A 27,044-nucleotide genomic window follows, 5' to 3' on the forward strand; every position below is an offset into this window, starting at 1 on the left:
CCACCCTTGGGTCTCACCAAGTACCCACTGGGTCCCAGGCCTAACGTCTGGTGCAAATGTCACAGCCTGCTCTTCACAAAGGGTCTGAGGGTATCTTCACGTCTATGCGGAGAGAAATGCCCCCTTTCCCATCCCTCAAGAGTCATCACAGCTGAGACAAATGTAGCTGGCCAGAGGGCTCCCCGCTTCCCCCCTTCTTAGACAGACAAACCTTCTGGCATTACTGTCGCTGTCCAAGCCTGCACATCGACTTCAGGCCCACAGGGCCCCCCATGCCCTGGGAGAGCCCTCTCTCCAACCAGCCAACCCAGAGTCAGAAGCCCCCACAGGCTGTCCACCCTCCAGGATCAAGGGACACACAGGGAAGCTCTAAGTGGCCACTGAAAGCAGAAAAAGGGGCGACGAGGGGGAGGGGGCACACCCTGGAGCAAGTGGGAATGGTCTGTGAAGGAGATGACACCCTGTCAGCCGTAAGACAAAAATGGTCCAAGGCGGGAAAAGCTTGTCCCCCAGAGCGCCAGCAGCCGAGGCAGAGGCCCAGGGAGCTCCAGCTCCCTCAGCAGAGCCTTGAGGACAGGCACAGATGAGCCTCAGCAGCATCCAGGACCATGGACAGATGGGCTGGGAGGCTAGGCGCCCTCACCCTGCCCACCCCACCCCCACCAAGGGCCCCACCACTTCCCCAGCCAGCCCCTTCCAGCACAAAGCACAGCAGCTCCACAAACCCGAGGGACCATCAGCCCCAGCTTGTGTCCTGCTGGGGCAGCAGTTATGTCGATTCCCGGAGAGAAGTTAAAAAAAAAACAAGAGCAGGTGAAGAGAGGCCAAGTGCCCAGCCTCTGGCGGGCGGGGGTGGGGTGGGGGAGTGAGCCAAAGGCCCCTCCACCTGAACAATGGAGAGGGCGGGGTTTGCACTCACCTGCACGACTTCGATCCCTCGCTTCCTGTGGAGAAAAACAAAGAAAGCACAGGTTACTCAGCAGGCCAGAACTTCCAGAACTCATGCTGCACCCAGCTGAAGGCCAGACAGGGAGAGCCGTGGCTGCACCTCTCAGGCCACGGTCCCCAGAACAGCCTTGTTTTCAAGGGGGAGGTTTATAAACTCCTAGCCAGTCCTCAAAGCCACCCTCTGGCCGAAAGAGAAGCTGGATGCCCAGAGGAATCTGGCTGAAGGCTGCTCATCTTGCTCACGGCCAGACGCCTCCCGTTCTCATGGTGGGGTCAGGGCTTGGTGGGTGCAGTTCCAGCCTGGGCCACCACAAGACCCTCCCGCCACCGACCCCCTGGGACGGCTCTCCATTCCCTCCCAGGTCAGATCTGACGCCTTGGCCTGGCCTCCCAGGTCGCCTCAGCCCATCCACATTCCCACAGGCAAGAGGCCCCTGGACCCGCAGTCCTGCCCCACTGCTTGTCCACTGCTGGCCATCTCTGCTCACGCGGACACCTACCCATCCTCTGACTCTGGTTCAACCACCACGGTCCTCGCCCACATCCCTCCAGGCCTGGGCCCTGTCTCCCCCACAGTCCCCCAACACTGCTGTGCTCCCACACATGCGCCTTGACGCACTGCACCCCATAGAGCCTGGGGCTGGGGTCTCTGCCAAGCACACAAAGGCTCCCTGCCGACTCCACCACCCACTTTCCTCACTGGGGCACCTTGGAGCACCCAGGGCTGCGTGGCGTCTCCAAGCCTCGTCCACACTCTGCACCCGTCTTTAGGATGTGGCTCAGACAGACACTCTCCCAGGAAGCCTTCCCTGACTCACGACGCCCTCTCCCCGCCTAGACAACAGGGCCAACCGTGAACTTGGGGCAGCACTTCCCAGCTCTTGGTTCTGGAGTGCCCTTGACTGGCTGTCACCTGGGGGGGGGGTGTGGACTGCAGGTGCCACGCTGGCTCCGGGTGCACTTTCCCAGGAAGAAAGGATGTCCGCCCCCGCCCCTAGATGCTCAGAGGAGGTTGCGTCCAGGTGAGGTCAGGACCTGGAGTTCCTGTACCCACGCTGCCTCCTTGGAGCAGGGTCTGGGGCAAGTTCACTAGCTATGTGCCCGTCTGGCATCCAGACACTCCCTGAATGTAAATAAATACACGAGCCACAGCTCAGTTCCTATGCCCAGCCTGGCCCTCAGGGGACAATACAAAGCAAACAGCCACGGCTCAGGCCCCTGAGGGGCTCACAGTCTGAGGGGGGAGATGCTCAAAGCCCCCAGGAAAGACCTGGGCGACGGTGACCCAGGATATCACCTCGCACAGCACGGCGGAAGTGACACCTACCGGTTCTCACACGTGTCATTTAGCTCCTCCAACCAGCACCTTCGGAGCACCGGACACAGAGTGGAAACTCACAAGGAGGCCACAACATGAGACAGTGAGACACAGCAGAGAGGCGACCAGTCACACCGCGGGACGGGCTCAGTTGCCCTGCAACAGCTCCCTGGACCCCAGGCCCCCGAGGGGCCCAACCTGAAAACCAGAGTGGCGGACGCGTTCAGGGTCACCCCCGTGAGTTTGCCTACGTCCCAATATCCACCTGCTTCCACGACGTCATGATGGACGGACTAGACATGGCAGCAAGGCCCTGGGCCACCAGAACCCAGGGCAGGGGCACAGGCGACATCACCAGGAACCCGCAACCACATCCAGGCAACAGCTCACAACCCATGCATTCATCTCTGAGCCTTGGGGACACCATGGAACCCCTGCCTCATTCCCAGACCGTCCTGGCCCCACAGGGGCACTGGGGACAGTAACCTGCCACGGTCACTTGGCATGAGACTGTGACTGGCCAGGCTAGCTCAGAGTGTCTCCTTGCCCTGCCCGGCCCCAGCCGTGGCCCCTGCCCAGCATGGAAATTCTCAACAGCTGAGGGGAAGCCTCACGTGACAACACTCAGGACAGACAGACAGCCTGAAGGAGACAGAGGCATGTGTGTACGTGACCCACGCCAGGTGGAGAGGGCTTCCGCCAGGCGCCGGGCCCGCCTGGCTTCTCCCGCCGGGTTAATTCTCTCGGCATCCAGATCATCCTGGCGTGTGGCTCTCACGTCCTTCGGAAGCCAGCTGCGGTCACTTCCAATCCGTCCACATCGGACAACAGCCCAGACAGCTCCCCCCGCCTCCCCCAATGCCCTAAAACACAAACAGGCTCTAACTTTGACAACAGATGGAACGTGAAAAATCAAAGAAACCAAAAAAAGTGGTCTGGGGGACAAACTGGAAACCTCAAGGGGGGCTGGGCCCCCAGGGGCCTGCGTAGTTTTTCTGCAGCTCAAAGTGCCAAGAACAGGATAGATGGTGCCTCTGGCAGAAAAGAGGGGACTCGGCTCCCCGTTCCATGCACATCAGGCCACAAGGACACCAGACACCCTCACGATGCGAGGAGCTAAGGCCCACTGGGGGCTTGTGCTGCCTTCTGCACTGATGGCCCATTACTCTGGCAGCAAGCTGAGGCCGGGGGCCTCAGGAGCGTGGGCGCTGGCTCTGGGGCTGGGCTGCCCCCACCACACGGTCACGGCACAGCTGGCGCAGGAAACATTGAGAAGGGCCAGCTGGTCTCTGTGCTCCAAGACCTTGGCATAACAGGGAAGCTCGGGGGGCAGGTGGAAACCATTTCGCTGTGCTGGTGGGATGCTCAGGAAAGAGTCAGCCAGCCGGGGTTCCTTCTACATCTAGAACCTCCTCAGAACACAGGCGCCGACATCCTGCATCACCCAAGCGGTAGGCTCCTGAAATCCGGCCCCCCCCACCAGAAAGTTCAGAAACTGAATCAGGACAACAAAGGAAGCAGGAGGAGGGGTCGAGGGAGGGAGCGGGGTGGAGGGGAGGGGGCCAGGAATGGGAAAGTGAAGAGGAACCAAATCCACCGTCAGCCCATCAAACTGCTCTTCCTGAAAACCCCAATGCCACGATCCTACCCCCAGACATACTCAGACGGGCAAAGAATTTGGAGCTGGGATGTTAACTGCCACACAGCCCATGACAGCAAACGCCCAGCAGCGCCTGCGCCCCCCAGGAGGGGCCGTTAACAAACGACCAGCCAAAGGAACACTGTGCAGCTGTTTAGAACAACAAGTGCTCCTGGAGCCACAGGCGTGCATCATCTCCAGACACCGCAGGAGGAGAGCAAGGAGCAAACCCAGGGGGCCGCATACAGTTGCGACAACACCCAGGACCAAAGGCGTGCTTGCATATACGCAGAACGAATCTGAAAGGGCTACCAGAAAAGAGCTGTGGTCTGGCCTCTGGTCAAGAGCAAGGGCGAGGGCAACTGGAGGCGGGGTGAGGAGACTTTCCCTGCACTGTGCACCCTCACATCGCTCTTGAATTCTGTGCCACGTGCCTCGCACACATACCCCAAAACTAGGAAAATGTTTTGGTTTTGTTTGTTATGGTTTGGTTTTGCTTTTGCTTTTTAGGGCCACACACGCACCATGTGGAGGTTCCCAGGCTAGGGGTCAAATCGAAGTCGCAGCTACTGGCCTACACCACAGTCACAGCATCGCAGGATCCGAGCCGTGTCTGTGATGGCAACGCCAGATCACTGACCCACTGAGCGAGGCCAGGGATCCAACCTGCGTCCTCATGGATACTAGTCCAATTTGTTTCCACTGTGCCATGACGATGGGAACTCCCTAAGGAAAATGTATTTTTAAAGAATTCTTTAAAGTTACAGTTGCCAGCATGCCAGGGTCTTTCATAAAGTAAATGCCTGATAGAGGCATGAGTCAATCAGGCAACTGATGAAGTGAAGCAGAAGACCTCAGATTTATCTAGAAAAGCTTCCCAGTTCTGCTCAAAGAAGAGCTGAAACGACACCCCTTCCGGGGCCACTGGACTGTCACACATCACAACATCCAGTTCGGATTCTAAGCCCATTTACAAACTCAGGTTCCTGGGAAACGGACCGGGAGGGAACGCACTGCAGTGTTAACTGTGGCTGCAACAGTAAAGTGATGTGTGCTTCTTTTTATTTTCTTGTAGTTTCTTTCTCAGTTTTGCAGCTTCTATGTTTTCTACAATGAGCATAGATATTACTTCCAAAATTACAGAAAAAAGTAACAATAAAAGTTAAACAAAGAATTTTACTTAAGGAATCCCTGGTGGCCTGGCTGTTAAGGATCAGGCAACATTGCTGCTGGGGCGCAGGTTCAATTCCTGGCCCAGAAACTTCTGCATGCTGTAAGCATGATCCAAAAAGACCCTAAAAAAAACAAAACAAAACAAAAAAAAGCTGGATATCCGATGAAGTGAGGACCCATTTTGCAAAAGGGAACCCCCCACCTCCAGACGTCCTAGGAGAGCATACTTTTGCAGAATTTAAAATATTCATTTACAAAACAGAGTATCTTTTCAAGGGAGAAGAGAGCAGTCAGAGACGGCTTCAGGGAGGAGGTGGCGTTTGCCACTTGAACAAAAACTGAAGGGAACTGCAAACAGGCACCAGGGAGGGGAAGTCAAAGAAGACTAGCACGACGAGGAGTGTCCCCCGGCCCAAAAGACCTCTAGGGGTGTGGGAGCATAAGCCCACTGAGCAGTGGGTAGAAGGATGCAGGCCGGGCACGGCCCAGGGCCCCAGAATGTCACCCCGTGAGCCAGAGGGTCCAACTGCCAGGCTGGACGACTGAGAATCATCCCTGGAGCTTATCAAAACTACCAATGCGAGTCTGGCCCCAAAGATCTGATTCAGGAGATGAAGGGCAGGGTCTGGGAGGGACTCGGGCCGTCAGGCTCCCAGGTGTCCAGAGCGGCAGCCAGGTGTGGCACGGCGGCTCCTCACCCGGGGAGGGGCGGGGGCGGGAGCATTCGGGGCAGCCCCTCCCAGTCTTGGCAGCAGGGGTAAAGGTCACAAAAGAACCAGAACTGGCTGTGATGCTCTGGGTGTGGACAGCAGGCCGGCCCCCACCCCCACACCCTGCCCAGCACCAGGAGAGGGTGGGATGGCGCATGGCAGGAAGAGGGTAACTTCTCCATTTTTCTGACCCTGGTGGTGCCAGGATGTGATTAGAAGCCCCGCTGAGCTGAGCAAACATTTCAGGAACCTTCTGGGAGGCAGGCAGCCATGGAAGAGATGGGGGCGTTCCCACCCAAGCAGAGAACATGGAACAGACTCCACTCTACCTCGTGCCTCAGTTTCCATGCCTGTCAAGGGGTGAGACTCCTGGAAGCCATCCTGCAGAGGGGCCTGGGGCCTGGAACGTCTGCCCTGCCCTGCCTCCCTGCCTCCGGGACTGGCCCCTCCTCTATCCCACGTGATACTGACAGGCAAACAATGGAGGGGCTGCAGCCGCTCCAGGGTGGGCATGTGGCCTGGCACCTCACTCTGCTGCAGGATGGGCAGGGCACCTTTCCAGAACAGGTCCTGGGGGACTGTCAGCAGACAGGGCATAGCCGGGAAGTGTCAGAGGACATGGTGGCCTCTTGTGTGGCCACTCTTAAGAAGGAGACCACACGGGGAGAAAAATCTGGTGCTCTCTTGCCCCGATCAAGGTCCCAGAGCAGGCGCCCAGAGCCCGCCCTCTCTGGACTTTCAGTTGTGGATTCTGAGTTTCTGTCAATGGCCGCTGTCTCACTTACCACAACAGGTGTTCGGTAAGTGACAGCAGCACCCACTTCCTGAAGAAAAAAAATTACCCAAATGACCCGTTGTGGGGGTGGCAGGGGGTGGGGAGACGATGATGGAGTCCAGCCAAGAGGCCCAATAGCAAAAGGACTAGAAAAGAGCAGGTCCCAGAAGCCAGGGAGGCAGGACCATCAAAAGGCACCAGCCCAAACCACTAGGAGGCCACATAAGGCCCGAGGCTCAGCCACTGGCTGTGGCATCAGGAAGGCTGGCATAGGACTCCTTGGGACTGGGGGGGACCCTCGAAAACCAGCAGCCAGCACAGGAGGTGTTGCTGAGCTGTGCCCTGGCTCTCAGCTTTGCCATCTGTTAAATGGGTCTGATCTTTCCAGCCAACAGGACCTTCCAGGGCAGGTATGAGAGTCAAGAGCTGCAGGCAGGCGAAGCACATGCACTGGGGAGCCAGCAGGAGAGAGGGGACTAGGCTGAGACAGAGGTGCCCTCGGACCAACAGGGGGAAGAGTCCCATGACAGATGGAGAATTCCAGACGCTCCCAGAGAGCTGAGCAGCAACCGAAAAGAAGGGTGAAGTTTGCCAGAAAGGGGCCCCCTGGGTTCATCGAGAACTCCTCTCCCACAATATGCAAAGCCACAGCCCCTGCCTCCCACCCGGGCAGAGCGGAGGGCTGGCCACAGCGGAGGCAAGCCGCCGCTGCAAGGTAACCCCGCTGCGGAGGGAGGCCCGCCAGCCCTCCTCGGAGCGACTTCACAGGGGAGGGGATCGACCCAGAAACACAGGCTTCCCCCCAAACCCAACCAATGGGCAAGAAGAAAAAGGCTGCACCTGCACCAGAGCTAAAAACCACTCAGAGACAGGAAGTGTGTAATTATGTAAGTGGAAAGCGAGGCACACTGGCATCCCAGCCATGCCCAGTGCAGCTTGGTAATTACCAGAGCCCCGAATAGCAGGCCCTTTAGCACCACGAGGCAACCCCACCCCACCCCCCCGCCACCCCGCCTCACCCCAGCCTGCAGAAGGCAGGGCCCTCTGAGTGTCTCCCGAAGACTCGGGGTTCCCTGACTTGGTGGCTGGGCCTCCTCTCTCACCCGGTGCACAAAGAGACACACTGTTCCCACGGCCCCAAACGCCACGCCAGCATCACTACCCACCCCACGCTTGAGGTCAGCACCCCCCTAGCTCCCAGCCCCTCAGAGCCTCCAGGTCCCAGCACAGAGCCCCGATACGGAGGCTGCCTGGCTCCATGTCTTGCCCTACTAGGTTAAGGGCTAGTAAAGTGGACATTAATGGTGACGCCAATATGACAGTTCTCCTCCTCCTGGACAGACAGACAGACAGAAACACACACACACGCACACACGCACGCACGCCATGTGGCTCGCTTTGGCCAAGGAAAAGTGTACAGAAGGGACACATCACCTCCCAGTAGAAGCATTCACCCACCAGTGGTCGACTCTCCAGGCAGTCCTCCTGGCTCTCAGCGACAGTGGGAGCATGGGTGACAGATGGCCCCCAAGGCCAGCCCAGAGCCACTCCCGGAAAGAAATCTGACTGGGTGGCAACTGCCGACAGGCCAGAACCAGAGAAAAAAGCAAAGAGGACCTTCAGCTTATCAGTCCCTCTCAATTGGGGTCAATTTCCCCCCAGGGGACATTTAGCAGCACGTGAAGACATTTTTCATTGTCACAACTGGGGGGAGTGCTCCTGGCATGTCCCTAGGACAAGGAATGATCTGTCCATGGTGCCGAGAATACAAGAAATGCCAAGATGCAGAGGACCAGCACACAGCCACCACAGGGAGGCCAGCAGGCCCGAGGGGACTCTGAACAAGCTATTGATCAACCTGCTGTTGCAAACCTCTCAGGGCCTACGCTGACTGCTAAAGGCTCCTTGAAGAAACAGGGCTCCCCTCCTTCTACACCCCAAATTCTTAGCACAATACCAAGCATTTGGAGGTGCAGGACATAGGCCTCAGGGGTGGGGGGAGTAGCACCAGTCCCTCCTTTCACCAAACTCTCCCAGGAGGAGTTCCCACTGTCGCTCAATGGGATTGGCAGCATCTTGGGAGCACTGGGACCCAGGTCCAGTCCCCAGCCTGGCACAGTGGGTTAGGTCTTGACTACGGCTTGGATGTAATCCCTGGCCCTGGAACTCCATATACCGCAGGGTGAGCAAAAAACAAAAATAAAAAACAAAAAACCCAAACTCTCCCAGGAAAGAAAGTTTAAAACACTATATAAAAAACACTCAGGCCTGGAGTTCCTGTCGTGGCGTAGTGGTTAACAAATCCAACTGGGAACCATGAGGTTGGCGGTTCAATCCCTGGCCTTGCTCAGTGGGTTAAGGATCCAGTGCTGCCGTGAGCTGTGGTGTAGGTCGCAGACGCGGCTCAGATCCCGCGTTGCTGTGGCTGTAGCGTAGGCCAGCAGCTACAGCTCCGATTCGACCCCTAGCCTGGGATCCTCCATATGCCGCGGGAAGCAGCCCTAGAAAAGGCAAAAAGACCAAAAACAAAAAACAAAAAAAAAAACCACTCAGGCCTGACTTCCTAACTCTGTGCCTTTGCACAAGCTGTTCCCCTCCTCTGGCACACCCTTCCTCTTCTGGCAAACTCCTGCTCACCTGCCAAGGGCAGCTCAAACACAAGACTTGCCAATAGGCTGTCCCCTGCCCTTGGCCCGGGCAGCAACACCAGCTCTTTAGCCACACAGCCCTCAGACAGTGAAGAGGGCTCTTCACTCGTTACTTTCAGGCCATGAGCCTCTGACGTCTGAGAGTCTGTTCTTTATTCCAGCACCCCATGCCCCCCACCCAGCAGGTGCTCCGCAAGCACGTCCTGAATGAGTACCAGCCTCCACTTCATCCCTGGGCATCGCCGCCTGTCTGCTTCCCCAGCAGCCCGGTTCATAGTCTGGATTTTCCAGCCCTTAGCAGTGCCAGAAACCGAAATGGCCCAATACAAAGGCAACATACGAAGAGAATTTTAGAGCCAGTACAAACATCTGAATTGTTTGGACAGCTCCGAGGAAGACACAGATAAACTGGAAGCTAGCATATGTCTTTTTTCCCTGGGGGGGTGGGGGGTGGGGGTGGGGGGTATAAAAGCCCTCCCCTGATTGGACAGTCCCCAATTCCAGTTAACTGAAGCCCTTCCCCCAAACTAGGCACCCCACCTGGAGGAGGCAGGCGGGCCAGAGGGTCCCCCGCCGTGCAGACGCAATGACATGAGTCACTGTGTTCCTTCAGACCTACAATGAGCCCACGGGGTCCCTGGAAGTGGCTTTTCCTCATGAACCCAGGATGTAGGCGAGAGGCAGGGCTGGTGACTCACCTTCTTGGCACCTCCAGGAGGAAGGCAGAACTGCAGGACCACGACACTTTACAAGCCCCCTCCCAACCCTCAGGGCGGGGAAACTGAGGCAGGGGTGGAGATGACCCGAGAATGTGCTCTGCTGTCCCCAAAGCGTCACCATCTCAGACTGGAAATCACCCTGGCTTTTCATCTGAAAATGAATGTTGAAATTCCCTTCGTGGCACTTGACACGCCTCCACTTTTCAATATAAAAACCCTACTTGAAATTCTTTGTCGTCTTTTACTACCCTTTACTACCCCTCGCAGGGGCTGTAATTCTTCCTTCTCATCATCAGGAACCCGCCCTAAATTGTGGGGCGGGGGTGGGGGGGTTGGTTACTCAGAACAAGAGCCCCATGGGCATCAGAAGGGTTGGCTCCAGGGCTCTCCCCACCCCGCCCCCAGCCCCCAGCAGCCGGTCAGCCTCAGGGCTGATGACTCAGTCAATTCTCTTCAGCGCAGTTTCTTATATTTCCAAGAATGCAAAGTCATTTTAACGCCAGCCCAGGGATCAAGGTAAACTCTGCAGGAAGCAAGACAGGAATCCTCCATGCCCCGACACTTCCATCCTTCGGAGCCACTGGGGGAGGGAGAAGTCCGCCCAAGAAAGTTTTTGCACCTGTCTTCAGGGTACCCCACGCTCTGGACATAACCATACACATGCGTCCTGGGACGCTGACACTCTCTTCAAGGCTGTGTTCCAGGGGAGATGAAACATCTCCGGCCACCCGGATCCTGCTGCCAGCACTCCCTTAAAACTGAAAGCTCCCTTCTGGCACGAGGGCTGGAATCCAAAACCAAGAAAGGGTTTCCCAAGCCGCTGTGGTTGAAGGGGACTCTGCTCTGCTGCCGTGTTCAGCCTCCGCCCCCAGGAGCCCAGGGTTCCCTGCCTGGTTGTCATCAGCCATTCGCTGGCCTTCTCCGTCCAGCCCTGGGCTGGCCTGGGGGCAGAGGGACCCTCAAGCCATGAGCCCTGCCTAGAGAGAGATGCAGGTGGCCACGGGGCCCCTGAACACAGCAAGCAGCTGGGGGACAGCAGTGAGGTCCCTGAAGACTGCTGCTTGAGCCGAGTCCTGGGGGTGGTCAGGAGGGGCTGCCAGGGGGCGCCAGGAGAAAGCCCACCAAGCTCGGGCTGCAGCTGGGGCAATGCCAGGGCCTCTGGGCACTGGGCTTCCCTGGGCCCCTCTGCCATTGGCACCAAGGCTGAAGTCACTTCATGGCAAAGGCGAAGTCGGCCCTACCACCAGTCTCTGAAAACTTAAACCACACGCACCTTATTCAAATATTCTCCCAACCCCCAACTACTTGCAGGACGGGGAGTGGGAGGGCAGGCCCAGGGCGTCGATCCATTTAACAACTTTGTCCATTGGTCTGTGATTAAGGGTAGGGAGTCAGAGCCCGGCCCTGACCTTGAGCCAGTCCTCCCTGTCAGGTCCCAAGAAGGGCTGTGTATCAGAACACTGTATTCCTTTCTTACTGCCACTGCAACACATCTCCACCAAGCAGGGCTGAAAACAACAGAAGTGTATTCTCCTGCACCCGGGAGGTCAGGAGTCTACACTGGGTCAGCAGGACTACGTTCCTTCTGGGGGCTCTGGGGAGAAAGCCGGCCTCTGCGGATTCCAGCTGTAGGGGCTGCCTGCATTCCTTGGCTTGTGGCCACATCACTTTGCCCTCTGCTTCCTACCTCCCTTCGTCCTTCCTGGTCCCCTCTATAAGGGCCCCGTGATGACACTGAGCCAGCTAAGCCACAACAGTCTCCCGTCTCAAGGTCCTTAAACTTAATCACATCTGCCAAGTCCCTTTGCTATGTAAGGGACCAGAGTCACAGGCTCTGAAGACACCTGGGGGAGGGGGACATTATTCTGTCTACTCCCACACCAAGGCTCTGGTGGCTCTGCAGCCCCAGAACCTCAGACCCTCCCTCCTGTGGGCCAGGGGCAGATTAAGACTGGGCCAGAGGTCTGCTGGGGGCCTGGGCGGTCAATGAGGAGGCGGCTGGAACTCAGCCACCATGGTGCCCACAGGATTCCTGAGGGGTGCTGGGTTGGCCAAACACCCATAAGGGGATGGGAAGACGTGCCCAGGGCCTGGGTGGTAGAAACCTAAGGCCCCAAGCCTGGAAGCCTTGGCTGTACACAGGGTGACACTCCTGACCCCTGGGCCACCTCAAGGCCTATAAGAGATGCCCAGACTACCTAGGCCTCCCCATGTCCCACTCCAAGGCCACGTGGCTCCACTGAAGGCCACAGCCCTCAGACCCTGCCTGGTGGCTCCAAGCTGCAACAGACACTTCCCAAAAAGTGGCGTTTGGAGCTGGAGCCTGGTGCCCAGCACATGAAGGCCAACAGGGGCCTGCCAAGCCCCTGTTTCCAGGTCTGGGGGCGCCACACTCCTGCCACCTTAGAGCCACTGAGCATCCAGCTCTACAAACAGGCAGTGGCTCCAGGTGGTGCCAGTCATTCCTGGAGCCCTCAGTCCCCGCGCAGGAGAACAGGGATGGGGGGAGAAGAGGGAGGAGGGAGGAGGAGGTGGAGGGAGGAGGAGGAGGGAGGAGAAGGGAGGAGGTGGAGGGAGGAGGGAGGGGAAGGGAGGAGGAGGGAAGAGGGAGGAGGAGGAGGGGCCAGGAGGGGCCTGTAAGATGTGCAACAACAGCCACTTAGCATGAAGTTCAAAGGCTGCATTACAGGCTATGACGGTCCTATTTTCTACAAGTGAGAATATCTAGAAAGGTTATGAAATGCACCCAAACATTATGTGAAAAGACAAAAGCCAGAGAGAGAAAGAGAAATACTGCATGGTCTCCCTTCTAAATGGAATCTTAAAAAACAAACAAACAAACAAACAAAAAAAGGAGTTCCTGTTGTGGCTCAGCAGTAACAAATCTGACTAGTAGCCATGAGGACGCAGGTTCAATCCCTGGCCTCGCTCAGTGCGTTAAGGATCCAGCGTTGCCATGAGTTGTGGTGTAGGTCACAGATGTGGCTCGGATCTGGCGCAGCCGTGGCAAAGGCTGGAAGCGGCAGCTCTGATTCGACCCCTAGCCTGTTAACCTCCATATGCCTCAGCTGTGGCCCTAAAAAGCCAAAAAAAAAAAAACAAAAAACAAACCTCATAGACTAGCATGGTGGTCGCCAAGGGTTGGGGGGCAGGAGGAAATGAGAAGAGGTTGGAAAGGGGACAAACTTTCAGTTATAGGAAGAAGAACCCGGTCCGGGGATCTATCGGCGAGACTGCAGTTGACAACACTGCATTGAATAACTGAAACTTGCGGAGAGTAGAACTTAACTGTGTTCACCAAAACAAGGAAGAGGGGAGGGAGTAAACCTGGGAGGGAAGAGACGTGTTAGTTAACTGTGGGGATCCTTCTACAGGCGCATGCGGGCACCAAATCCGCCGCACACCTTTAAGCACATTCCCATTTGTCAATCATACTCAATGAGGATGGAAAAAATACGCATGTATTGAAAAGCGACAGGAAGGGAGTTCCTGCCGTGGCTCAGTGGTTAACGAACCCGACTAGGAACCACGAGGTTGTAAATTCGACCCCTGGCCTCACTCTGTGGGTTAAGGATCCAGCGTTGCCATGAGCTGTGGTGTAGGTCACGGATGTGGCTTGGATCCTGCGTGGCTGTGGCTGTGGCTCAGGGCAGCAGCTGCAGCTCTGATTCGACCCCTAGCCTGGGAACCTCCATATGCTGCAGGTGCGGCCCTAAAAAGACAAAAGAAAAAAAGAAAGAACAGAGAAAGGAAGGAGGGAGGAAGGGAGGAAAGAAAGAGGGGAAGGAAGGAAAGAAAGAAAGGAAGGAAGAAAAAGGAGAGAGAGAAGTGAAATCCCTTCTCAGACCTCCGACCCCCAGGAGGCCGGAGGAGGGGTGCTGGGGGAGGGGTGTCATCTGGGAGGCCTGCGGGTGAACAGCCCAGAAGGTGCTTCCTGAGGAGCTGTGACTGGCTGCAGGCGTCCCAAGACCCCTGTGGAGTGGGGACAGGACACAGCTGCGTCACCTGTGGCCCAGAAGCAAGGGAAGACTGCACGTCTGTTTCTCCCCTCTCCTTGGAGGTGACAGCTCCTTCTGACTCAATGTCACCTCAAATGCATACTTTCCACGCAGGGGGAACCCTTCCTACAAAAGCAGAGGACAGAGTTCCTGCTGACACAGTTAAGGATCCGGTGTTGTCTCTGCAGCAGCTTGGTCGCTCCTGAGGCTCAGGTTTGATCCCCAGCCCCGCACAATGGGTTAAGGATCCGGCATTGCTGCAGCGCGACGTAAAGCCAGCAGCTGTGGCTCAGATTCGATCCCTGGTCTGGGAACGTCCATATGCCACAGTGCAGCCAAAAAAAAAAGCAGAAGACAAGAAAGTAGATTTCAGCTCAGCAGTAGAAGAGGCTGCCAGCTCCCTAAGGAAGGCTGTCTAGACGGGTGGTGATTGCCCTGTGGTGGGAGGGATTCAAAGAAACCAGAGGCCCATGCCCCAGAGGGCAGACAGGTACGCAGGGAAGATGTGGCTAACGTCTTGGGGGGCTTACCCATCTCTAAAGGTCGCTGATCCCCTGCCCCCCCACCCCCACCCCCCTGCCAATAAGGAGCAATCAGCCCTCTGGGCCTCCCACAGAGAATGAGCCCAGGGCCTCGGTGCCCCCCCACCCCCCCACCCACCCAATGCTGAGCCCAGAGCCCGCTCCCAGCAGACAGGCTGGTGCCCCCACCTCCTTCCTGCCTGGTCTCCCACCCTGGGAGGCTCTGCAGCTGGGTGCCATGGCAACAGGCCCCAAACAGCTCAAGAAATCCCTGAGAGCCCGGTGCAGGGTGGCAGCAGCCGCCAACCCCAAGCCAGGAGCCAGGGCCCTGGGCAGAAGTGAGAAACACCAAAAAGAGGAAGCTTGAGTTCAGCCAGAGGGGAAGAACCCTTCGGTGCCAGCCAAGGGCAGCCTCCCCACCCCGAGTGACGCAGGCCTCCCTCCCCAGGGCCACCAGGACCACAGGCCACCGTCCTGCCGACCCTGCACAGCCCCCAAGGGTCTGGCCTGTGACCCTCTACATCTAAGACTCGACTCATCCCCTCACTGCGCCCCCCACCCTCCCGTGCCCCCCCCCACAGCAGCATTCAAGACCCTTGCAGCAGGTGCCCCCTCCTCCCCCACCCCGTCTGCTCCTGGCTCTGTGCCCTCCCTGAACCTGCCCACCCCACCCCGACTGGACACCCCCACCCTTGCCAGCCACACACAGCCTCAAAGCCTCTTCCTCACACAGCCCCTCTCAGGGAGCAGCGCAAGAGGAAGGAGCCCGAGGAGTCAAACCCCGACTGGAAGAGACAGCAAACCGTGCCTTCTCCTGCACCGGGGGCCTCCTGACCTAAGGACAATCCTGTTCCAATCCTTGTTGGGTGGGTGGGGAGGGGGTCTCTAAACAGCCAGGCCCATTCCCCTGACTCAGGATGCTAACCTGCTGGATAATTCTCCAGGACCTTAATCGCCAGGAAAAGAACTCAAGATAGAAGGGTTCGCTCGTGGCACAGCAGTTTAAGGATCCGGCGTTGTCACTGCAGTGGTGGGGGTTTGATTCCTGATCCAGGAACTTCCACATGCCTTGGTTGCACAGAAAACTCAAGATACGGAGGAATGAGCCCCATTTGCGAGAGGTGGAGAGAGGAGGCTTTTTTTTTTTGGCCAAGATTTTCTTAAACTAAATTCCTCCTGAGGATTTGCTTTCTCAAGAACCACCTTTCCAGGGAGTTCCCATCGTGGCACAGTGGTTAACGAATCCGACTAGGAACCATGAGGTTGGGGGTTCGATCCCTGGCCTTGCTCAGTGGGTTAAGGATCCGGCGTTGCCGTGACCTGTGGTGTAGGTTGCAGACACGGCTCGGATCCCGAGTTGCTGTGGTTCTGGCGTAGGGCAGTAGCTATGGCTCCAATTCGACCCCTACCCTGGGAACCTCCATATGCCGCGAGAGCGGCCCAAGAAATGGCAAAAAGACAAAAAAAAAAAAAAAAAAAAAAAAGAACCACCTTTCCATGGGGACCTGCTGGAGAGCCCAGAGAACTCTATCCAATATTCCATGATACTCTGTGTGGAAGAAGAATCTGAACGTGAATAGATGTGTCTATGACAGAACTGAATCACTTTGTTGTACAGCAGAAATTATCACCACCTTGTAAATCAACTCTACTTCAATAAAACTATTAAAAAAAAAAAAAAAAAAGAGGAACCGCCTTTCCATCCAAGGCATTCTTTGCCTCATTCATTTATTTCATGCCTATTTCCTGAGCACCCATTACAGTGGACACACAACAATGAAAACAACAGAAAGGGCTCCTGTCTTTAAGGAGCTTAAAGCAGGGGGGAAAGTGAACAAGCCAACAGTTGAAATAAGGACAAAATGTGGCAGGTTCTGAAAAGAATACTCTGGAGTCCCCACTATGGCACAACCACCCTGGCAGTGTCTCTGCAGCTCCAGGACACAGGCTCAATCCCTGGCCTGGCACAGTGGGTTAAAGGATCCAGCACTGCCACAGCTGTGGTATGGGTCGCAACTGCGGCTCAAGTCTGATCTCTGGCCCTGGAGCTCCATATGCTGCTGGGTGGCCAAAAAAGAAAAAGCAAAACAATTAAGTAAAAAATAAATTAAGGAGTTTCCTACTGTGGCTCAGTGGTAGCAAACCCAACTAGTATCCATGAGGACTGGGGTTTGTTCCCTGGCCCCCATCAGTGGGTTAAAGGATCCAGTGTTGCCTTAAACCATGGTTGCAGATGTAGCTCGGACCCCACGCTGCTGTGGCTGTGGTGTAGACTGGCAGCTGTAGTTCCAATTGGACCCCTAGCCTGGGAACTTCCATGTGCTGCAGGAGCAGCCCTAAAAAGTCATACATTAATTAATTAATTAAATTAAAAAGAAAGGAACACTTGAGGGACTGGGGAGAAGGGTGTGCTGAGATCAAAAGGCTAAGTCAGAGAGGAGGGAAGAGCCCGCTGGGCAGCAGGGACAGCATGTGCAAAGGCCCTGCGGTAGGAAGGAGTTTAGAGCAGATGAAGAGCTCAGAAAAGATCACAGAGGCTGAGCCACAGTGAGGAATGAGAGAGGCAGGAGTCATGTCTGGGGCCCTGAGAAATTGTTCTTACGCCACTTGGTTCCCTGAGCCAGGACAACAAGCTCATCTGAAGTGGATTTTTTGTCCCTGGCATCCACAAGAATCCTGGCTCCTACACTATCCAAGCCAAAGCCCCATATTCCATCACCTTCTCCACACACCTGTGCCTCAATCTTGAAAGCAAACACCTGCACCCATCCAGTCACCCAAGCCAGAGCCTCCACCACCACCCCTTTCTCTCCCCAGCCCCATCAGCCACCAAAGAAAGGTTTCACTTGGGCCTCTAGGCAGCCGAGGGCTGCTGGTCCCTCTCCCGGGGAGGTGGCCTGCTACATGCTAGAAGGAGGGGCAGGAAGAGAAAAGAAAGCAGATGGTCTGAGGGAAAAAGAGACCCCCCCCCCGCCGCCGCCCAGTAACACTGGCTGGCTGATTGCATATAATTATGAAGGGAAAACGTTCTTTAAAATTAGCTTCCCAAATGCGAACATAATTTCAAGTGTCCCTTGCAGTGTGATTACAGCATCAGCCTGACGGATGCTTTATCACCAGCGCGGATCGTTCAGGCCCCTGCAGGCAAAAAATAGCGAAGCCAATGAAGGCACCAGGGCCAGGCAGCTCCCTGAGAAGCACTTCCAGCTGCCCAGGGGAAGCACCTGCCCAGGAAACCCAGCGCAGAAGCAGCCTGGCTCCCCTCCACACCTGGCTCAGGGCCTTTCCCAAGAAGGCAAGAGGCACGTCTCTCTTCCTCCTTTCTCTGTCTTTAGGGTCTTTGATGTCCAGAATCAAATCCCAAGAGCAGCCAGTCAGTCCTAACAAGAACAGCTTCGGTCTGTGTGCCGCCTACGGCCAGGCGTGCCACCCTGTGCCTCAGTTTCCCCGTCTGTAACGTGGGCACGATGATGGGGTGTAACCCACAGCAGCTGGAGGACTGAATGATGCCAGGACAGCCCGCCAACATCGCCACAAGCCTCCCCTTCCCATTCCAGCTTCCCAGCAGCAGGACCCGAGGCTCAGAGAGGCCATATGAGCCACTCGGCTAGTGGGTGAGGGGCAGGGATGGAAACTCAGCTTGGCCTGAGTCCAAACCCCACACTCTTGTCACCTGCACACTTGCTGGGCTCAGGGAAGGACGGGAGAGAGGACCACTCCCGGCAGAGCTGCCAGGCCAGCGTGCACTCGGACCTCAGCCTGCAGCCCGGCCCTCCCCAGCCTCGGCACACACCTGGCATCAGGACTCCGGGTTTTAAAACGCACAGGCTCGGGCTGGGTGACTGGCCTCCATTCTCCCCCTCTCTCCCCAGGGGGCGCCCTCTAGCTCTGGGCCCTCCACCTCCTAGGGTCCCCACAATTTATACACAAGAACCAAGGCCCACAATTGAGAGGGACTTGGGGTCTCGGGGAGGTCACACCCATGGTGAGCCTGGCACTAGGAGGTGAGGGGCACCGCTCACTGGCACACAGGAAGGGAGAGCCCTAACAGCCCCATTTCAAAGACGGGAAAATGAAGGCTTGGAGCAGTACAAAGGGACAGGTTCAGAGTCTCCAACAAGGGAACAGGTGAGCCAAGAGCCCCAGAGCAGGGAAGCAGCCACACGGAGCGCCCACAGCACCATGCCACGTGGGCCTCGACGGCTGTGTGAGGGCAGGGAGCCATCAGAGCGGCCGCCACAGCTGGCCAGACCCACACCTGGTGGCTGGGTGGCAACAAAGCCAGCCTGGCAGTGGTTCTCACTGGAAGCGATTTTGCCCCAGGGGACACTGGCAATGCCTGGAGATATTCTTGGTTGTCCCAGTGGGAGAAGGGGCGGCACCCGGTGGGTGGAGGCCAGGGATGCTGCCACACCCCACGAAGCACAGCAGAGGCCCTAACAAGCAGAAGCATCCAACCCAAAATGACAATTGTGCTGAGGCGGAGGAGCCCTGAGCTGTGGGAACCTGTGAACTGGGATCTGCCTGGACGTGGGATTGGTTCGAAAACAGAGCAAAAGTTTCAAGTAAATAAATATGCATGTGTGTATGCACAGATGTATTGATGTAAAATATGGATATATGTCTGCACACGTGTTTGCTCACATTTGCTAGAACATCCTGGAAGCATAAAAAACTAGAAACAATCTCAGAGGGGGTGGGGAGCTGGGGGGAAGGGGCTCAGTTAGGAAAAGACCCTTGTCACTGAAAGTCCTTTCTTGCCTTTTGATCTGAATGGTGTGAGTGTACAGCCTGTTTCAATACATCTACATTCTCTGAAAACTAAAAAATAACCCTTTTCTGCGTGCACAGTCTCTCTCAACTGCCCAGCCTCTGCGTGGAAAGCCTCTGGAGCAGGCAAACCCAAGGCCAGCTCCCCAGATGTCTTCCTGACAACTCTGTGGCTGGCTCCTTGGTTCTGATAACCCCAGAGGCAGCAAACTCCAGAGTTCCACTCCCTCCAGGGTCTGCCCCCACAAGGTGGGGCTCCCTGGCAGCTCCAGCCTGGGCACAGCTGATGGCAGAGCCTGTGGGGTGGCCCAATCAAGCTGGGCACGCTGTAGTCCTGGCGAGGCCAACAGGGCCAGCCCATTTCCATCCCACTGCTCCAGCCTCAATGGGCACCTGGAGCCTTGGGCACCTGGAGACGCCAGAGAGGCCAGGAAGCCAGGGGGATGGGCTGGAGGGGCCTTGTCCAAACTCCTAGGGCCTCAGGCACGCGGCCCACCAGCCCCTAAGTCACCAGCACTCCTCACACCAGGGCACCTGACCCCACGGTCCCCCAGCAATTATGATAATGACCAATGTCCATGGACGTCCAGCCAGCCTTTCTGGTGGTTGCTCTGTTCAATCCTCTCAAAGCCCCCCCCGGCTCAGCTCTCTTCTCTGCACATGCACCACCACCTGCCCCCCCAGAAAGACACTCATAAAAGCAGGACGCTGTTCATTTTGACAACCCACAGCCATGCACCTCAGGACCCGAGGCCCACTTCCTGACCAGGGAAGCAGATGAACAAACAGCCGACTCCGGGGAGGCAGGCCCACGGGTTCTGGACCCCGAGGGCAGAGCTGCCTGCTGCTCTCAGCCCTTTGCGGAAACTCCTCAGCCCTGTGGCTACCCCTGGGGGACCCCAGTGAAGAATCCGAGTGCACTCAACACCCCAAATCCAACACACACCCCCCTCCCAGCCGGTACCCAGGGTCAGCGGGCTTCTACCCGGTGCTTCTCAGGCATGAACATGTGCTGTGCACATGCCCCTCCTGAGGGTCCCGCGTGGACCAGCAGGTCTGCGGTGGCAGAGGATCCGTCCCCCTCTTGAGCTCCAGGGGTGCGGCAGCCACCTCCCCAGCCATCGGTCCGGTTCACCTCCACTGCCACTGCGCCCTCCGGACCCCTGTCCCCACTCGCCTGGACACCATGGGGGCGTCCCCCCGACCTCCACCCCGTGAGCCCCAAGCCCCAGTCTTGCCCCCTCTGATCCGTCCTCCAAGGAGCCTGCCCAGTGGCCTCAGCCAGCCCAGCTCGCACGTCTGCGGGGGCTCCCACCGCCCTGGGGACGCAGTGATGGCTCACAGGGTCCCGTGCCACCTGGCCTTGACTCAAGCCTTCCCCAAACGCCAAGCTCCAGACGGACGGGCCTGCTCTCAGCTCCTGGGCGCTCCCTCCAGCATCACAGCCTCACCCTGACCTCCCAGGAGGGAGGCTTCCGGGGGTCACCCAACAGAGGTCAAGGACCTCATCAAGGGCCTCTGTTTCTCCACGGTTCATGTCTGAGAGCCTGTGAGGTCTCCTCCTCCCTCCACTGCCAGGCCCAGTCCCTGCCAGGGGGTTGGGGGGGTGGGGGACTGCCAAGCAGGAGGCTGAGGCCGACAGAGGTCTGCTGCTCTGTGGCCGCTTCAGAATGAGAAAGAAAGCAAACACAGCGGGGCTGTAGCTGTTGGTCTGCTCTGGAAACTCATCTGTGCCCACAGCCCGCAGGAGGCAGAGAGGGGTGTGCCCCCATCCCTGTGCCACCCCTGGCCTAAATCAGCAAGAAGCTATAGGCGGGCAGCCGCAGCCTCAAGGACCCAGTTTGAAAGTCACCGTTTTATCATCAAGTGCTTGCCGGGTGCTAAGTGCTACCTGTGGACCTCTCCCCGCTCCCCCACACTGGCCCTGAAGGGGGCACTGTTACCACCATCCCCAAGCAAAGCTGAAGATGTGCAACGGCCTCCCAGCAGGGCCGCCAGGATCCAGGCCAGGGGCCTCCACGCTCCTCACCACACCTGCACACCTGCCCAGCCACACCTGCCACTCAGAGTGGGGATGAGAATCGGGGTGCCGCTTTCCCTACACCCCACCTCCCCGCTCTTTAGATGCTCAGCCTAGGCTTCCAGGGTCCCTTTTAAGGACCCTGGCCTCACAGCATCACACCGTCACATGTGCCAGCTGGCTACCTGGACTTCTTTAAATTCACACCTGCCTGTTCAGTGAGTGCCTCCACATCCTCAAAGACCTGCTGTGTGAAGCCTTCCTGGATCTTCCGAGATGGGGCACCAGCACCAGCACCATCCCCGCCGTGCCGAACTTGAGCATAACTAGTCTAACCCTTCAACGCTTCCATTTCTCCAACCCAAATGACCTCCTGGGGGCTCCCAGCACTTTGCACCCGGCAATCCAGACCCACTGCACCACCTGACAACACCATCTCCACGGTAATAATACCACCACCTCCCATTATCAAGGGCCTGTGACGGGCTATTTCTAATATGCATAAATAAAGAAATGGGGCAGGCCGTGAATGTTGGGGCTTTACACTTATTATTTCAACTGACACATCAATCGCGAGGGTTAAAAAATGCTTGTTGGAGTTCCCGTCACGGCACAGTGGAAACGACTAGGAACCATGAGGTTTCAGGTTCAATCCCTGGCCTTGCTCAGTGGGTTAAGGATACAGTGTTGCCGTGAACTGTGGTGTAGATCCCAGATGCGGCTCGGATCTGGCATTGCTGTGGCTGTGGTATTGGCCGGTGGCTGCAGCTCCAATGCAATCCCTGGCCTGGGAAGCTCCATATGCCACAGGTGCGGCCCTAAAAAGACCAAAAGACAAAAAAGAAAAAAAAAATGCTTGTTTATCCTCTAGATGTAGAAACTGAGGCTCAGAGAAGCTCAACAACTTGCTGCAAACCACAGGGCTGGACAGTGACAGGACCAAGGTGGAAACCCAGGTCCCTCGGTCCAAAGCCAGCTCTGGGCCCTCTGTTATTCAGCTGAAGGGAGGGGCACCCAGGTTGCCCTGAGTGCAGAGGCATCCCTGTGACCACCCAGCCAGGAGGATGCCCGCTCCAGGGCACAATCACACTGGCAGGCCCTCACCCACCTGGCCACCGGCCCCAGGGATGCTGGGAGCAGGGCTTTGCAGTTGACATTGAATACCCTCAAGATAACTCGCACAGACGCCTGGATGCCCTGGGCTGGAGCTGGGAACACGGTCCCACTGTTAATGAACAATGCCCAACGCTCTTAAAGGAGTCAGGGATATTCGAGGACTATTTTGCGGGGTGACTTTCTTTGCTTTTTAGGGCCTCACCCACGGCATATGGAGGTTCCCAGGCTAGGGGTCTAAGCAGAACCACAGCTGCCAGCCTACGCCACAGCCACAGCATCGCCAGATGGGGGCCGTGTCTGCAGCTCACAACAGCGCCAGATCCTTAACCCACTGAGCCGGGCCGGGAATGGAACCCGCATCCTCAGCGGGTTATTATCGCTGAGCCACAACAGGAACTCATTTGTGGGGTGATCTGATAGGAGCCATTGCCCTTCTCTCTCACATAAACTAAAACTCAAACTGCACACCTGGCCTGGGAAGCCCTGAAGAATCTGGCCCTGGCCTCCCTTGCTATTGCTCCCTCCCTCACAGCTCTCAAGCCTCCCTCCAGCCACGCCCTCCTCCCTGCTCCTCTGCCCACAGACACCCCAGGGCCTTTGCACCTGCTCCTCCCCACCCCCACCCCACCCCCGCCTGAGATGCTCGGGGGGCCCTGGCCTCTAGGCGCTAACTTCTTTCTGACCAGTCAGGTCACAGGAAGTCTCCCCTTTACAGAGGCCTTCTCTAGAGTTCCCTGGGGGCAAGCAGTTAAGGATCCAGGGCTGTGGCTCTGGTTACAGCAGTAGCACAGGTTCAATCCCTGGCCCGCATGCCTCAGATGTGGCCGAAAAAAGAAAAAAAAGAAAGGCCTTCTGTGATCACCCTGGGGACAATCCCCGGACCCCTCGCATCACTGCCATCGCTTCACTTCCTGTTCCTGCTGAAACTACCCCTCAACTTGCTGGCTGACACGTCTGTTACCCACACCCACCTCCATCCAAAGGACGGGGCCTTGTCCATCTTGGCCACAGACGGGCTCTCGCATTCGTGTCTCTCATGTGGCCTGGTGTGTCTGTGAACAGACACTCTACTGGGGGAACGCAGGAGCCGTCCTGGTGGAAGCACAGAGACGCAGACCGGCAATAGGAAGCCGGGTCTGCAAGCAGTAGGAAGCGATGCAGGCCCCAGCAGCACAGGGGGGGGGGGGGGCATGGCCAGATTCACTCCAGCTGTCCCCCTGAACATCCCAAGGGCTAGCCCCATTGGAATGTTCTAGAACTTGGGGCTCCTCTGCTCTAACCTTCTCTTCTTCCAGCTGAGGAAAATGAAGCTTGCAGCTGGGCGGGGTGGGGGTCAGGGGGAGGTTGCGACACAGGTAACACCAGGCTCCAAACCAGGACTGCAACTCCCCACCCCACACTGCCATCACACCTGCAGAGGTCCTGGGGCAAGCCCACCCAAGCCTCCTCTCCTTATGCAGAGGAAAAAAAGGAAAAAAAAAAAAAAAAAAACAGGAGTTCCCACTACGTCACAGCGGATTCATAATCTGGCTTTTGTCTGTGGTTCAATCCTCAGCCCAGCACAGTGGATTAAGGATTCAGCATTGCTGCAGCTGTGGCGTAAGTCACAGCTCCGGCCTGGATTCGATCCCTGGCCTGGGAACTTCCATATGCCAAGGATTCGACTGGGGGAAAAAAAGGGAAAAGCAAATGAAGAAGCCAGAGATAGTAAGGTTTCTTTCTGGCAAGACTTCTTGGGATTTCTAATACACTACTGTGTGTTTTAAATCCCAAGGTGTGCACTGCTCCCCAGACTTATGTGACCATGGACTGGTTCCTTAGTGGACTATCTTGTAGGAATCAGGTTCTGAAGGATGCTCACACATGTCTCTCCTGAAAATCTAGGCCACGTGTGTCAAACGAGAAGCGTTCACTTTGGACCCGCAGATCCTTTGCTTCGGAGGATCTGCGGCATTCTTTATATTATTATGAGTCATTTCTTTGGAATAGGATCCATAGCTTTCATCAGAATCTCAAAGATCTCCACAACCTCCAAGAAAGAAAGAAATATTTCCCTGAGTAAATTCCATTCATGCGCTTTAAAAAAAAAAAAAAAAAAAAAAAGGCGGTGAAGTCCGTTTTCTCACCCCTGGAACCTGGGAGGGCCTTGGGCCTTGTTATGGACCACAGACTGTGGAGAGACCAGGCCTCCAGCGGCCTCAGAAAGGCCCACTGTCCTGGACCCCTGCCTCCTGGATAAGAGCACACCCAGGCAGCCTGCTGGGGGACGAGACACGTGGCCCAGCCGTCCCCACCGCCCTGGCTGACCAGAGGCCACGAAGCAGAAGGCCCAGAAGCAGAGACCTTGACTGACTGACTGCTGATCGCAGGTACACGAGGGGGCCCGGCCCGAACTGCCGGCCCACAGAGCCGTGAGGTCACAAGTGGTTACTGCTTACAGGCACAAGGTGGGGAATGGCTTGTTATTCACCAGTAACTCATAAACCTCTTACCTACACCCAATGGAGTCAGAAAGGGAAGGAAGACAATTACATTCACAGATACCCAAGGCAGCATTACACACACCAGCCACAAAACTGGAAATAATCTAAATAGTCAATCGTAAGATCACCGCTCAATACGTCACAGACAGACGCTCAACAGAACTATTCTTAGACCGTCCTCCACTGCACTTTATTTTCAGGTCTGATAATGGCATAGGGACTGTTTGAAGTCCTTAGCTTTGAAGATCATATTAAATTATTTACATATAAAATACGTCTCAGATTTTCTTCAAAACAGTATGGGGAGAGAGGTTCCCGTTGTGGCTCAGTGCTAGGGAGGACGCTAGTATCCATGAGGACGCAGGTTCAATTCCTGGCCTCGCTCGATGGGTTAAGGATCCGGCTTAACCCATGGGCTGTGGTGTAGGTTGCAGACGCAGCACAGATCTGGCGTTGCTGTGGCTGTGGTGTAAGCCGGTGGCTACAGCTCCAATTCAACCCCTGGCCTGGGAACTTCCATATGTCACAGGTGCGGCCCTAAAAAAAAAAAAAAAAATGGGGAGAAATACATAAAATAAGATAAGCCATACATTAACAATGGTTAATACTTGGTATTGGGGGAGGTGTTCATTTTATTATTCTTTCTTTTGCACATGGGGGAAATGTTCATAATAAAAGTTCATTTTAAAAAAGTTCACAACAATTATCAAAAGATCACCCTAAAGACGAGAAACATGGAATCTGTTGACACTACAATACTGTGTGCGGAAAGCAAAAATCAAAATGCCACCCATACAATGATTTCAGCTGAGACTGTTAAATACAAAAAAGGAACGGGAGGTGCTGGGGGGGGGAGATTTGTCTCTTCAAATGTTGCTTTCATGATGTTAGGCTGTCTTTATAGCAAAAGATGACATCCTTCCATTTCCTTCAGCTGGGGCTCAGCACGAACGAGGGGCTGGCTGGTGGGGGGCCCTTCCCAGGAGTGCAAAGGGATGGGAGCGGGAGGGACTATGCTGGATGCCACGGGAGGCAGCTGGGCAAGTCCAGACTCAGCTGGGCAGTGAAGAGGACCCCCACCTGCCCTCGACAGCGCCCCCCGCCCGCCCAGCTGGCCAACAGGCAGGCACGCAAGACTGCTAGGTTGAGGGGCTAACAAGATTGGTCCTTCCCAGTTTTCTCAGGGTTTTTTGTCTGTTTGCTCACTTGCTTTTAGGGCCACACCCGAAGTATGAGGAGTTCCTAGGCTGAGGGTCGAATTGAAGCTGCAGCCGCAGGCCTACGCCACAGCCACAGCAACTCAGGATCCAAGCCATGTCTGTGAGCTACACCACAGCTCATGGCAACGCTGGATCCTTAACTCACTGAGAAGAACAGGGATCGAACCCACATCCTCATGAATACTACTTGGGTTTGTTTCTGCTGCAGCACAAGAGCTTCCATGGTCCTTTCCAGTTTAAGGGACCACGCCAGCTACCCACCCCCCCTTTGACCAGTCTCGAGGTCAGAGATGATATTCAGCTCTCTAAATATTTATCTATAGACAAAAAAAAAGAAATTGGAGAGTAAATTATAATCAGATGCCCCACTATGTGCCAGAGGCCACCTGCACCAATTTAGCCATCATCTCTTCTGAGCCCCCAAACAGCCCAAGCAGCATCAAGGCCCCCACTTTACAGATGGGCAAAGGGAGGCCCTTCACCCGGCGCAGGTCAGTCATGCCCTGGGGCTGGGCTGGACCAGCACACCTGTCAGCTTCCGTCCCAGGGCCACAGGCAGGAGGGGGAGGACCCCCGGCCTGAGGTTCATGGCCATCCGTGGTGCTGTACGACCCGGGCCAGGACCGATGCGATGGACTGAACGTTTACTCCCCGCCCTAAGCCCCGAGGGGAGAGTGTTTGGGGGAGGTAATGAGGGTTAGAGGAGATCCTAAGGGCAGAGACCCCACAGCAGGACGAGTGCCCTTCTAAGATGAAAAGACCAGAGCTTTCTTCCCACCACGTGAGGACACAGGGAGAAGGCAGCTGCCACTGAACCAGGACGTGGGCCCTCACCCTGACCTGGGACTAGCAGCCTCCGGAACGGTGAGAAATAAACGCCTGTTGTTGAAGCCCCCCACCCCCGCCCCCGTCTATGGTAGCTGTGCTGGCAGCCCAAGCCGACGAAGGGAGAAGGTAAACCGTGAGCCCTGGCCAAGCCTAGACCC

General features: G+C 56.4%; 1 protein-coding gene across 8 annotated transcripts in view; it reads right to left on the reverse strand.

The window, feature by feature from the left end:
• ITPK1 (inositol-tetrakisphosphate 1-kinase) overlaps positions 1 to 27,044 on the reverse strand; it is a 159,262-nt gene that overhangs the window by 114,785 nt on the left and 17,433 nt on the right. For all 8 annotated transcript variants that reach the window (XR_014808894.1, XR_014808895.1, XR_014808893.1 and 5 more), the window contains 1 exon segment: positions 920 to 944. Coding sequence is in view for 4 of the 8 variants with exons in the window: in XM_084966079.1 (XP_084822205.1) it covers positions 920 to 944 (25 nt within the window). In the remaining 4 variants the exon portion in view is untranslated.

The sequence above is a fragment of the Sus scrofa genome, chromosome 7 (assembly GCF_054392235.1).
Source record: "Sus scrofa isolate SSC_HxYL_T2T_F1_AM1 chromosome 7, Sscrofa_HxYL_maternal_Yorkshire_Landrace_v2.0, whole genome shotgun sequence".
NCBI classification, from domain to species: domain Eukaryota; kingdom Metazoa; phylum Chordata; class Mammalia; order Artiodactyla; family Suidae; genus Sus; species Sus scrofa.